Source organism: Drosophila suzukii, chromosome X (genome assembly GCF_043229965.1).
Source record: "Drosophila suzukii chromosome X, CBGP_Dsuzu_IsoJpt1.0, whole genome shotgun sequence".
Lineage (NCBI taxonomy): Eukaryota > Metazoa > Arthropoda > Insecta > Diptera > Drosophilidae > Drosophila > Drosophila suzukii.
Genome location: NC_092084.1, coordinates 12,454,075 through 12,466,957, shown reverse-complemented (window position 1 = coordinate 12,466,957; position 12,883 = coordinate 12,454,075). Strand labels below are relative to the sequence as shown.

Here is a 12,883-nt window from a genome sequence, read left to right as displayed (position 1 = left end):
GTGAATTACTCTAGCAATACTATATAGTAGTCTCTAAGTATTTGTTTTTTTTCCTAAGAATTTACATGATACTGTAAAAATAGTTTGAAATAAATTTAATTTAGCTAGATGTACGCTTGTAAAGGCAAATCGGAGAACATTTGTTTTGCGTGTGTAGTGCCAAAGGGTTTTTAAGGGGAATTAACCAAGTATTTTAGAAATCAGTTAGGTTTTTTCGATCGACAGTGTTTCTTGTAAACACTTCTCTTCAGCTTAGTTATACAAAGATCAGAATTTGCCTCTAGTCAGAATATGGGGATTTTAAAAGAATGGTACCATTATTCTAAAACTACTAAACCCATATTTAAGTTTCATTAGGAAGTAGATAACTCTTGATTCTATCTTAGGTCGGGCGCTCTAAATACTTGGGAACCATTGTATTGCCTTTGATAATCCGATAACAATCAACATTTGCCTAATCTTTATTCAGATGTTTTCTTTTAATTTGTAAAGATACTTAAAATATAAAAGCAAAACAATCACTTTGTTTGGTTTCAAGATCTAGCAATCAATAAATATCTTGTTGAATTCAATTATATTTAATATTACAAGGTAAGTTAAGTGATTTTGACATATTTAGTCTGGTTTGTATGCCTTTTTTTTATATTTGTAATATTCACAAACCTATTACTTGAAATCCATTAGAACCCACATCGATTTAAATTCAAATCAGTAAAGAAAAAGTTTATCTTTCGAGTGTGACCGGCTTTTAAAAGTTTAATTCCATACATACTTGAATTTTCGAACTACGGTTTTGTATTTCACTTAAATTACACTAAATTTATACTATAATAAAACGAATGGCATACACAACTAGTTAAATGCTTTTACATTCTGGAGTTCATTTGATTTTGAGATCTTGAAGTCTTGAAGTCTTTTAATGACAGCATCCTAAGATTATACATTTATCTAAAAACAATGGGAACTCAAAAAATCCAACCAAAAGTTTACATTGGGAACAATTCGAAATCTATAGTTATAAATTTTCTAAACGCTCTATAAAATATAAATTTATGTAAAACAGCTGTCGAACAGCTGGCCCAAATTAAAAAAAACAGCGCAGTGGGAATACCATATCCGAGTTTTCTTCGCTTTTAGTATATTTCTGTGCAATTGCAGCTGGCAACACTGGCAGTTCCCCCAGCAGCTGGCTTATCTTATCTGCTTTTGTGGTATTTTTTGGGTACTTTTTATAAATATTGCATTGTTAAAGTGGGTTTTACGGTCCACTTCCCGTGATTTGTGCATCAACCCAGTGGCAGATAGTGGGCAGTTGACCTGCGTCTAGTTGTTCTACACGCTGGAGTCCACAGTTTGCATGCATTGCGTTTAGTTTGTGGCGATTGGTTGGTGAGGCGAGGCGAGGAACAACCTGTGGCAGCCAGCAGGAAAGGACAGGAAACGACAGGAGAGGACACGATTGAGCGGGATTCAACAGAAGCAGGATGAGCTGCTTCAGTGCGATGAGTGCCCCACTGCTGGGCGAGATGGAGCAGACCATCGGGATGCTGGAGCGGGGAACCATAGTGACCAAGTTGTATGGGAAGCAGCGTCGTCCGGATCGCCGCCACCTGATGCTCATCCGCGAGACCCGCCAGCTGATCTGGGCCACGGTGGCCACCCAGACGCCGAGGACGGACTACGAGGGAGCCATCCAGCTGCGCGAGATTCGTGAGATCCGGGTGGGCAAGCACTCCAAGGAGTTTCGGCTGTTCGCCGACGATTGCCAACGCTTTGAGTCCAGCAAATGCTTCGTCATCCTGCACGGCAGTCAGTTCAAGCTGAAGAGCTTCTCGGTGGTGGCTCTGTCGGAGATCGAGGCCGAGAATTGGGTGAGGGGATTGCATTACATGGTCAAGGACACACTGGGAGCACCGTATCCCCTGCAAATTGACCGCTGGCTGCGGCGGGAATACTACCAAATCGAGAATGTCAACTCGCATTCGGCCAAGGCCACCGAACAGTCGCCGGCGCAGGTGACCATCAAGGACTTTAAGCTCTTCCTGGCCAGCGTTAGCTGCAAGATGACCACCGGCAAGTTCATGGAGCACTTCAACGAGGATGTGCGGCGCAAACATGACCTCAAGTTCGACGACTTCTCGCGGCTCTATCAGAAGCTTCTGCTGCCCACTGGCTTCGCTAGCAATCTAACCGGAGCGGGATTGGGTGTGGCCAACTTTCCCTATTCGGAGGACCAGCAGGTGGTGCGTCCGGCGGAGCTGAAGCGTTTCCTAGAGACGGAACAGCGCGATGTGAGCTCCAGTGAGATCAGTAATGCCGCCATTGCCACTTTCATTCGGGACTTTGTACAGGATGTGGAGCGGGATTGCCAGGAGCCGTATCTGACCTTCGCGGAGTTCGTGGACTTTCTGTTCTCCAAGCAGAACGACCTGTGGAACAGCAAATACGATTCGGTGTTCATGGACATGAACCTGCCGCTGTCCTCGTACTGGATCGCCTCGTCGCACAACACCTACCTGACGGGCGATCAGTTCTCCAGCGAATCCTCCTGCGAGGCCTATGCCCGCGCCCTGCGCATGGGCTGTCGCTGCATCGAGCTGGACTGCTGGAATGGGCCGGACAACCTGCCCTACATCTTCCACGGTCACACCATGACCTCCAAGATCAAGTTCATGGACGTGATCAAGACGATCAAGGACCACGCCTTCACCACCTCAGAGTATCCGGTGATCCTGTCCATCGAGCAGAACTGCTCTCTGGAGCAGCAGCGCAACATGGCGCAGGCCTTGATCGAGGTGAGCTGACCTAATCGAGCCTATAAATAGCTATAATTTCATTATTGCATACCTACTGGGGTTCTGCATGAATGCAATTCGAATCATTCACTCGTAAAATGAGTGCATTTTTGGTACTCGGTATGGCTTGGCTTGATTGCTAAAGCTATTGCATGCACAATGTAGCTGCTGAATTGAACATCTGCTGAAATAGTTCGATAAAAACAAACAAGACGAAGCAATATGCTATATTACATAGACCTAAAGAATTCGCGGCATGTATATTTGGATCTGAAGAATTCGCGATTTATATTTTTTAAAGGAAGATAAGACTTTAGAATGACATTGATGATTTCCTATTTACGTGATAATTTCCTAATACATACACTTAAATATAAACTAAAGAACCATTGACTTACATTTTCCGTACCTCCTTTCAGGTCTTCGGGGACATGCTGCTTTCGCAACCCTGTGACCGAAACGAGCAGCACCTGCCGTCGCCATACCAGCTGCGCCGCAAGATAATCCTCAAGCACAAGAAATTGCCGCAGTTCGATGATATTACCAATGGCATTTCTGGCACCGGATCGCTTGGCCATAGATCCTCATTGAGTGGAACGGGTGGTGGAGTTCATGGGGAGACCGATGGCGAGAATGTGCGCAAGGTGTTCAAGGAGGGATTGCTGTACTTCAAGGATCCGGTTGATAAGTCCTGGAACCTCTACCAGTTTGTCCTCACCCATCAGGAGCTCATCTACTCCTCGGAGATCAATGAGTCACGCAATGGAAACTCCGAGGACGATGACTTTGGACTGTCCTCGTCATGTTCCCTGAACAGCAATATGCAGCAAAAGCAGAAGGATACATCGGCCAATGATGAGCTGCACTTTGGCGAGAATTGGTTTCATGGGAAACTGGAAGGTATAAAGTCTTAGCCATTGATATCTTTAACTTAACCTTCTAAAACTTCATATTTATGTATTTTTTATGTATTTTTCAGGTGGCAGAAAGGAAGCGGATGATCTACTAAAGCAGTATAAACATTTTGGCGATGGAACCTTTTTGGTACGCGAATCGGCCACCTTTGTGGGCGACTACAGTCTATCCTTTTGGCGGCGAAATCGTCCGAATCACTGTCGTATCAAACTGAAGCACGAAAATGGTTCAATCAAATACTATTTAGTGGAGAACTTCGTGTTCGATTCCCTGTACTCCCTGATTGTTTACTATCGCAAGAACATGCTGCGTAGCTCGGAGTTTTCGATTATACTGAAGGAGCCGGTGCCGCAGCCAAAGAAGCACGAGGATCAGGAGTGGTTCCATCCGAACACCACCAAGGAGCAGGCCGAACAGGGTCTATATAGACTGGATATCGGTTCGTTTCTCGTACGACCGTCGGTGCAGAGCATAAACGCCTTTGTGATTTCGTTCACCATCAATCGAAAGATCAAGCATTGTCGCATTATGCAGGAGGGTCGTCTGTACGGCATTGATACCATGAATTTCGAGTCTCTGGTCTCGCTGATCAACTACTATACGCGAAATCCGCTTTATCGCAATGTCAAGCTCAGCCATCCGGTTTCCCAGGAGCTGCTGCGTCAGGCGCTGGCGGAGAGTGCCCAGGGCGATCACAGTCACGATGACAACGGAGCCTCCAACTACATGGGATCCAACCTGGAGGAGTATGTCACCTGCAAGGCCCTCTACAGCTACAAGGCGAACAAACCGGACGAGCTCTCGTTCCCCAAGCACGCCATTATTACGAACGTGCAGCGGGATAACTCGATGTGGTGGATTGGGGACTACGGCGGCATGATAAAGAAACATTTGCCGGCGAACTACGTAAAGGTGAGATCGATGTACTTAAGATGAGACTGATTTATATTATAATTTTCTATTGCATTTCACCCATTCAGGTCATTGATTCCGCCACGGAGGACTACAACTCGTTGAACGAGGAGGGAACCGATGGACGCACCGACTCCATTGAGATATTTGGGGCTGTGGCCTCGTTGTTCGAATCCAATGAGCCGGGTATTATCTTTAAGCTGCAGATACAAACTCCCACGATGCAGAATCCGTTTGTGATTGGCTTCGACAACCAGGAGACGGCCTACGAGTGGATCAAGGCCATCCAGGAGGCGGCCCTCATTGCCAGTCAGCTGGCATCGGAGCGGCGGAAAAAGGAGCGCACTGCCCGCGTGGCCAAGGAGATGTCCGACCTAATCATCTACTTCCGCAGCGTGCCCTTCCGCGAACACTCGTGGATCTTCCAGGAGATGTCCAGCTTTCCGGAAACCAAGGCGGAGAAGCAATTCTTCCAGCAGAACACACAGTTATTCCTGTTGTACCATCGCAATCAGATAAGTCGTGTGTACCCAAAGGGTCAGCGCCTGGACTCGTCGAACTTTAACCCGATGCCCTTCTGGAATATTGGATCACAGATGATCGCACTAAATTACCAGACGGGCGACAAGGCCATGCAGCTGAATCAGGCCAAGTTCCGGAACAATGGGCAATGTGGCTATATCTTGAAGCCGGCGTTCATGAAGTCTGATAACTTCAATCCAAACAATCCGCTGTGCGATGGCTTTGGCGAGGTGAAGGTTAGCATTCGCCTGATAGCCGCACGTCACCTGTTTCGTGGCGGCAAATCGAACAATCCACAGATTGTTGTGGAAATTGTGGGAGCCAGCTACGATACGGGCATCAAGTATCGCACCAAAGTCAACGAGAACGGCTTCAATCCGGTGTGGAATGAATCGTGTGAATTCAACGTGCGCAATCCTCAATTCGCCATCCTCCGTTTTGAGGTCCAGGACGAGGACATGTTCGCGGAGACGCACTTCATCGCCCAGGCCTGCTATCCGCTGACCTGTGTGCGCCAGGGTTATCGCAGTGTCATTATGCGGAACAAGTTCAGCGAGGAGCTAGAACTGTCGTCACTGCTAATCAACATCAAGATCGTAAATGCCACTTCTCCATAGGCGGTTATTGATTTGCTAAAGCATTGAAAGTGCAAAGAATGATTCCAAATCTGCATGTACGTGTGGGTCTAGTGTTTAGAAAAGGAAACAATTGTTGCTTCGAAAGAAAGCTAAGCTTTTCGCAACAGCAATTTGTTAAACACTGTACATACATGCACTGTTCCATCAAACTATGACCTCATCCCTTGACTCATATACTAGTTTTAAAAGGGAGATTCCAAAAACTTAATGATTTGGATTTATACTAGTAGTATTCCTATAAAAATCACAAATCATAAAAGTGGGAACTTCTAGAACTAAAATCATATTAATTTTTACTTTTTCATTATGTTGGTGTGTTCTACTGAATCGTCTTATCAAGTGTCCTCTATATGTCTAATTTTGGTTTTAAAATTACTGTTGTTTACTACTATTTTTTATGCAAAACAAATTTTGTACTAATTTATTAATTCACTAACAGTTTATCATAACTATCAGAACTGAATATTATTGTTGAGATAACATGCGATTATTTCTATACTATATCGTATAAAAATGAACAAATCAGTAGTAAACTTCGAAACTGATTTTAATAATATTAATCATAGCATATACATGTCTTCCTGTCCTCATTTTCAAAAGTTTCACATGATTTTCACCTTAATAATATTGCAAACTTAAAAAAGGGTATTTCACCCTTCCCAAATGCGAAATATCCTCAAAATAACACATTTCCTGCCCTTTTTCCTAGCACAAATACTCAAAAAGCATTTCAAAAATGCATGGGAAGATCAAATCATCTTCAAAATGGGTCATCATATTACAAAAAGTTAAAAAGAAGCAATAAACCAGAAATAAGAATAATTATTTGAAGTCAAAAATCTATATTACAAGTGCCTTTAGACTCAACATAATCTAAAAATATAACTGAATTTATTTGTAATACTTATTTTATGTCAATTTTAAGAAATATGTAAACGTTGTTTATTAACTCAGACTTGTGAACGCATGTTTTAGGCTCGTGTTTGAACATTTTTATCCAGCATATTCAACAAATAATGAAAATATAACCCAGGGATCCTTGTGAAAATGAATTGACTTTTCTCAAAAGCAATCAAATCACATTCTTTGACGATTTTCGAATTTCCATGTGATTAAATGTTATAGTAAAAATGTCTTGACTCTCCTTATCTGCAATATCTACAAATTCTAAACTAACCTAATAAACGTCATTCTTTTAAATGCATTTTTTACACTAAATATATTAAAGATCGCTAAGATGCACTAGTCGATTTTAGGAGTGCAAAATTAATCATTTAGGACTTAAATGGGTATCGACAGATTTACAATCTGAAAATCGATACAACCCTATACATATCATTTGTCATGCATTTGCATTTAACTACATATACGAACAACATTCTGCAGCTCCCATTCTAAAAAAAACGTGCAAATAATAATACTTTATGCACAATAGATCTGAATTGGAAATTTTCACTTTTGAAAATAAGCCAATAGTTTTTAGTATATGTACCCAAAATGTATTTAAGCTGTACGTTCCGTTTTTAAGTGTATCTGTATATCTAATAGACTTTTTCAATTATTTTGTAAATGCCTTATATGCATACGTTATTTAATGCCAAATAAATATTTACCGGCGTTAGCTGTCTATATATTATAAAGTGTTTTAAATTTTTGGGACTATCAAAATAAATACGTAAGTTTTTTAATGAAATATTAAAGATGAGGAAACATCGGTCCATTTTTAAAATGTTTACCCAGCTCAAACTGATAATTTAGAGGGATTTCGCTACCCCTATGATTTTCGTACAGTTACCAACAGCCATTTATTATGGGTTTTTCCCCGAGACGACTATCTCTTTCTAATTGATGGTTACTTTCGTAGTCAAATCGTTACTTTTATTGTGTGATATTTATTGGACAATCGGTGAATGTGAGAAATATGAATTACTTGTATTTAGAATTCGCGTCTATGGTATTTGTCAGGATCGAAATATGATGTAACTACAACGCGATCGCTGAATTTCCTTCCAGTGAGGGCCTGCTGTGCCTTCTGACAGTCGAGAACAGAGTTGAATTCGACAAAGACCTTGCCGCAACCCGGAACTTCCACGCCCTCGATGGGGCGGGGTATTTCCACGCTCCGCACGACGCCATACTTCGTGCACTCCTCCTTGATGTCTTCCAGTATGTCCTCGTACTCCTCCTCGTCCCGCAGCTCATCCGGCGTGACCATGTTGAGCAAGCAGAGCACCTCGGTGGGCGGACCGGAGGTGACCACATTCGACAGTCCCGGCACTTGCAGCATCACGGACTGCGTGGTATTGGCGGCGTTCTGGGCATTCTTGGCGCCCACGCTGGCTCGCTGGACAATCAGTTTCTTGTCACCCAGCTGCATTCCATTCAAGCCGGCAATTGACTGTGGATTGGAGAAGAAAAAAAGAGGGGGAAATGATTATTATAATACAAATGTGACTGTTCAAGTAAGCACTATTGAAATATCAGTATTAGAAACATTCATTCTTATTTTTTTGTTATTAACCATAGTAGATAGCTAGTCTTGAACTATAATACCGATTCAGTTTAATTTCTTGACTATCTATAGTGATAAATATAAGGGATCTCATAAATTACACAAACGGAAAACATCTGTATTAATAAAGAAGCCTTAACTTTGAAGATTTTTAAATATTTATCCCTTCTGTCTTTTTTTTTTGTTATCAGCCAGCTAGCTCTGAACTATTTTAGGAACTATAATACCTCGAATAGCGATTATCTGTAATGTTAAATATATGGGATCTCATAATTTGGTATTAAAATACCAAATATACTGATAAAGAACCCTTTTATTTTGGAAGATTTACAGTATTTTCAAGAAGTTTCAGCCATTAAGATGATTTCTAAGGTTAGTTGTCTTCTATTACCTTATAACTACTTAACCCATTAAAGACTAAACCCTATAGATCATGTTCCTTACCTGATCGGTGATGCTTAGATCCACGTATTCACAGAAGGCGTACCCTTTGCTCAGACCAGTAGCAGCGTCCTTAACGAGGTTAAATGCTCGAAGCTTGCCAAACGACAGAAGCAGTTCCTTAACCTGGGATAAAACGTATGTGTTAATAACAATACAGAATCTTAAAAACCTTCCAAACCAACCTGGTCGTCATTTAGATAGTTTGGCAGACCTCCAATGAAGATTTTGTGTGGCGAATCGGGCACCACTGTCGAAATAACTCCACTGGAAACTATAGTAACTCGATTAGACTTTGGATCTGGATGATATCTAGGTTAGAAGTGAACATACCAACAGCGGGCTTTATGGCCGGCGTATCCGTAATGCCCGGCATGGGTTGGTAATCATGCGGACGCCTAATCTTTAAACTCTGCCCCTTCAAATTGATGCCATCGAATGCCATTGCCTGGGTGGTCTCATCGATGGACCGGAATTCGAGGAAAGCGAAGTTCTTGTCCAAATTGATTTGGCAGGCCAAGACGGGACTGCCGGCCGCCTGGGCGAGGCCAACTAAATGCATCTGTTGGTTGAAGAACTCCATCATCTCCTCCTCGGTGACGCCGAACGGAATGTTGCCGACATAGAGGCGACGCGCCTGACGGGTGATTGTCGAACCGACCACGGGCACCGCCGTTTGCGGCGTATCCGGCACAACGCTGGCCGGGATTTGTCCGGACGCCTGCATGGCTTTGTACTGCATGGGGGTGATGTGCTCGAATCCCGGTGGCGGTACATCCCAATAAAGTGAGGGCTTGCGCCTCGAATTGCGGTGATGGCGGCGATCCCTGGAGCGATCGCGATGGCGGTCACGGGATCGGGAACGATGGCGGCGTCTCTCGCGATCTCGTTCACGATCTGCAATGACAAGATGATGTGGTGTTTTAATGCAAATTCGCCATGAGTTCGAAACCCCAAAAAATGCTGCTTACACACTGATGCACGCACATATGTATGTACATCACCATGTAGACACATATGCATTTATTTTCCAAGCTAACTAAAAGATACAGCACACGGCAAATAACCAAAAATATATCGTTTGCCACTCAAACATTTTATTAAATGCACTTTATTTAATGAAAACAAGACAAAAACCAAGTCCATTTTGGTTAAGCATATGTACATGCATATATGTATGTATGCATGGGGTAGTAAAAAAAAAAAACAACCGGTCAACAACCGAAGATTTTTGTACCCAGAACTTCATAAAAAACACAATTTTCAGATAAATCAAAACCCAAAAAAGGTCAGCATGCGTTTCTGCCTTATCAAACATATGCACATACATATCTAATTGCACATTTTCCATATCTTTACTTAATATCATACAGTTTTACATATGTATGTATGTATCCACATACATCTATTTATGCACACTTGGGCATCGAATTCGCTCCATCCAATTACACGCACTTCGTGCAGAACTCACCATCATATCCCATTGTGGTATTCAATTAAAATATATATCCCTTTAAACGAAAACAATTTTTAACTATATAAAATGCCGATGAAAAATGTATCCCACTATTGCGTATATTAATACAAATGTGTCTATGAAACGATATAAAACAGAACACGTGAAAACGTAGAACAGTGGAATGGAACGAGTCCAGGATGCTGGGTGTTTATCGAACGGTTGCATTTTCAAATACTCGACCCATCGACATGGTTTTATTTTGTGAGGTGGCGAGAGTTAATAACTTTGATTTAATTTTGTATGTATATTTTATACAATCTCTTTATTTATATAAAAATACTTAAAATAAAAAAGTACATAAAATAACTTGGCATACAATAATATTAATATTCAATTTTTTCGATTACAATTAAAGAAACTGTGACGTCACATGCAATTGTGCACCACCTTCTCAAGCATGCTAGTATTGTTTTGTTTTGCTTGAGTAAAAAAAATACCGGTGTTGTTATTTAAACGATAATATTATGAGCATTAAGGTGTATTTACCATTTAACTATTATTACCTAAAGAAGCCCACGGATTTGTACGGCCAAGTACAAATAAACGAAGACAATGTCGTAGCTTATTACGTTCTGGAAGCCTTAGATTTGGAGTTTCGGGACAAAGCCATAAATCATGATTCCAGCAATATGCGTTTTTTGGGTTCTATCCTGAATGTGGACTTCAATGCAGATCAAAATCAGTATCTTAAATTCAATATGCGACTGTGCTTCACATACAATAGCAGCCAAGCGAATATAAGCCTAGTTTACACCGGTATTACCCCAGAATATCTCAAGCACATAAAGCTTATACTCTATGAAAAACCAATGATACGAAATCTGTTTATTGGCGGGGAATCTGTGAGTAACCGATCTATAGAATATGGTGATAACGATAGCAATGATTGCGACTTTATCGAGCTGTCCAGGTTGACACAGCCCACAGTTAAGATTCAAAATAACCCAAAGAACCATGCCAAAAAGACTGTCCTATATGTATTAACTCTCATTGCCGACTCTCCAATAACAATATTCAAATATATTGTTGAAAATGTATTTGTCAACAGCATTATGGTTCATACTAGTATCTACAAGCATTTCAAGGAGTGGCAGACAGCATATAATGAGCGGTAATTTATATCATAATAGAAGTTTGCACCTAATCGATACTACTTTCTTTATCTTCACAGATCTCGTCCGGCAAATATTGCACTAGACAGAATATTGGGAATAATATTGATGTTAATACTTTTTTCCCTAGCGACACAGCCGGGAGACTTTCTAATTCAAATATCCCACGTAAGTCTGTCATTTAAAGATCAATATAATTGAATTTACTAATTTTTATCATTTTCCCCAGTACGTTATTGACGAACTATACAGCCTTTTAAAAGTTTTGGAGGGCAGTCCTATTGGTCTCAAGCTGAATATACATTTGAATAATTTCTTTCTCGACTGCTTTAAGTATCATATCGAATTGTGGTCGACATTTTTGGGTAAGTGTTTTATCTTACTACCAAACGTATTTTTACTGATCGTCTTTTGTACTTGTACAGATTTCATAGAACCTTTAGTGCGCCAAGTTTTCTTGGCCATTGGAGCATTTGGATGCTTGGGTCTAACATTCCAGATAGCGTTACTAGTGGACTTAATATCCATAATTGGGTTACATTCGCATTGCTTCTATATTTATACCAAAGTGTAAGTTTGCTTTTAGAGATATTTTAACAATACAAATTTTGATATTAAAAATTGTAATAGGCTCTACAATGTGGAAAGAAAAGGTCTTTCGGTACTATGGCAAGTGGTTCGAGGGAACCGGTACAATATTTTAAAAGGTAGGTTTATACGTTAAAGAGATACAATACGAATGTAGCTAACGTTTTAACATTTACTTTCAGGTCGCACTGAGTCCCATAATTATATGAATCGCCAATTATATCTTGCAACAATATTTTTCTCCGCCATTCTGTTTTTATTTCCCACTACCCTCGTCTACTATATAGTTTTTGCTGCTGTAAGTTTGAGCCTTATTAAAATATGTAACTTGATTTTAACATTCTAATCTTTAAAGCTAAAGGCGCTTACTTTCGCTACTCTTAGCATCTTTGAGTTTGTGCGCAGACAAATTTTGAGTCTACCGATTGAAGGGTGTATGAAACGGTTGTTAAAAGGATGCAATGATATAGGTACCCCTTACAACAGTATGATTATACATAGTTCAAGTTTATAATGATGTTTCTTTCTGTTCAGATTGTCTTCAAATCAAGGATGTTTCGCCCCAAGAAAGGGCTTTTCTAATACATAAAAATCAGAAAATCAGCGTGACCGTGTATAAAATTACAGCTTTATGAATCAACCAAAGACATAATATTAAATTAAATTGACAAAGAAAATGTAAAGATGTAAATATATAACTAATTATTTATTTAAATGTTATTTATAGTTTTCATTTTAAAATAATAAAATTCTCAATGATGTTATACATATATCAAATCGGGTTTTTATACCTCTTGTTTTCAGATATAACGACGATTTGTGATAATCTAATATAGGTAGATATTGGATAACTCTTAAATCTTTTCTGAGTGAGCATGTGGTATTTAATTTAACAAGCAAAAAAATTAGACAATTTTATTTAATTATGA

General features: G+C 40.5%; 3 protein-coding genes across 3 annotated transcripts; 2 read left to right on the top strand and 1 right to left on the bottom strand.

The window, feature by feature from the left end:
* The first annotated feature begins 1,184 nt into the window (after positions 1-1,184).
* sl (small wing phospholipase C gamma 1) lies at positions 1,185-7,413 on the top strand. The gene is made up of 4 exons (XM_017069833.4): positions 1,185-2,795; positions 3,215-3,695; positions 3,775-4,622; positions 4,691-7,413. The coding sequence occupies exons 1-4, from the start codon at positions 1,485-1,487 to the stop codon at positions 5,759-5,761; spliced, it is 3,711 nt and encodes a 1,236-aa protein (XP_016925322.2). The 5' UTR covers positions 1,185-1,484; the 3' UTR covers positions 5,762-7,413.
* Positions 7,414-7,638: 225 nt separating this feature from the next.
* Positions 7,639-10,365, bottom strand: U2af50 (U2 small nuclear riboprotein auxiliary factor 50). The gene is made up of 5 exons (XM_017069721.4): positions 10,207-10,365; positions 9,069-9,632; positions 8,921-9,009; positions 8,739-8,861; positions 7,639-8,180 (listed from the first exon to the last, which is right to left on the bottom strand). The coding sequence occupies exons 1-5, from the start codon at positions 10,217-10,219 to the stop codon at positions 7,719-7,721; spliced, it is 1,251 nt and encodes a 416-aa protein (XP_016925210.1). The 5' UTR covers positions 10,220-10,365; the 3' UTR covers positions 7,639-7,718.
* Positions 10,366-10,649: 284 nt separating this feature from the next.
* Positions 10,650-12,724, top strand: PIG-Q (phosphatidylinositol glycan anchor biosynthesis class Q). The gene is made up of 7 exons (XM_070997514.1): positions 10,650-11,365; positions 11,426-11,534; positions 11,596-11,936; positions 11,997-12,073; positions 12,137-12,252; positions 12,310-12,424; positions 12,489-12,724. The coding sequence occupies exons 1-7, from the start codon at positions 10,719-10,721 to the stop codon at positions 12,587-12,589; spliced, it is 1,506 nt and encodes a 501-aa protein (XP_070853615.1). The 5' UTR covers positions 10,650-10,718; the 3' UTR covers positions 12,590-12,724.
* Positions 12,725-12,883: the final 159 nt, after the last annotated feature.

Excerpts from the sequence above, each read along its gene's own strand:
- U2af50 (XM_017069721.4), bottom strand. Across the intron at positions 8,862-8,920 it reads ACTATCTAAATGACGACCAG|GTTAAGGAACTGCTTCTGTC; the intron begins GTTGGTTTGGAA and ends GTTTTATCCCAG. Across the intron at positions 8,181-8,738 it reads ATCTAAGCATCACCGATCAG|TCAATTGCCGGCTTGAATGG; the intron begins GTAAGGAACATG and ends TCCAATCCACAG.
- PIG-Q (XM_070997514.1), top strand. The coding sequence starts at position 10,719 with ATGAGCATTAAGGTGTATTTACCATTTAACTATTATTACCTAAAGAAG. Across the intron at positions 12,074-12,136 it reads CCGGTACAATATTTTAAAAG|GTCGCACTGAGTCCCATAAT; the intron begins GTAGGTTTATAC and ends ATTTACTTTCAG. Across the intron at positions 12,425-12,488 it reads AAAAGGATGCAATGATATAG|ATTGTCTTCAAATCAAGGAT; the intron begins GTACCCCTTACA and ends CTTTCTGTTCAG.
- sl (XM_017069833.4), top strand. The coding sequence starts at position 1,485 with ATGAGCTGCTTCAGTGCGATGAGTGCCCCACTGCTGGGCGAGATGGAG. Across the intron at positions 2,796-3,214 it reads TGGCGCAGGCCTTGATCGAG|GTCTTCGGGGACATGCTGCT; the intron begins GTGAGCTGACCT and ends ACCTCCTTTCAG. Across the intron at positions 4,623-4,690 it reads TGCCGGCGAACTACGTAAAG|GTCATTGATTCCGCCACGGA; the intron begins GTGAGATCGATG and ends TCACCCATTCAG.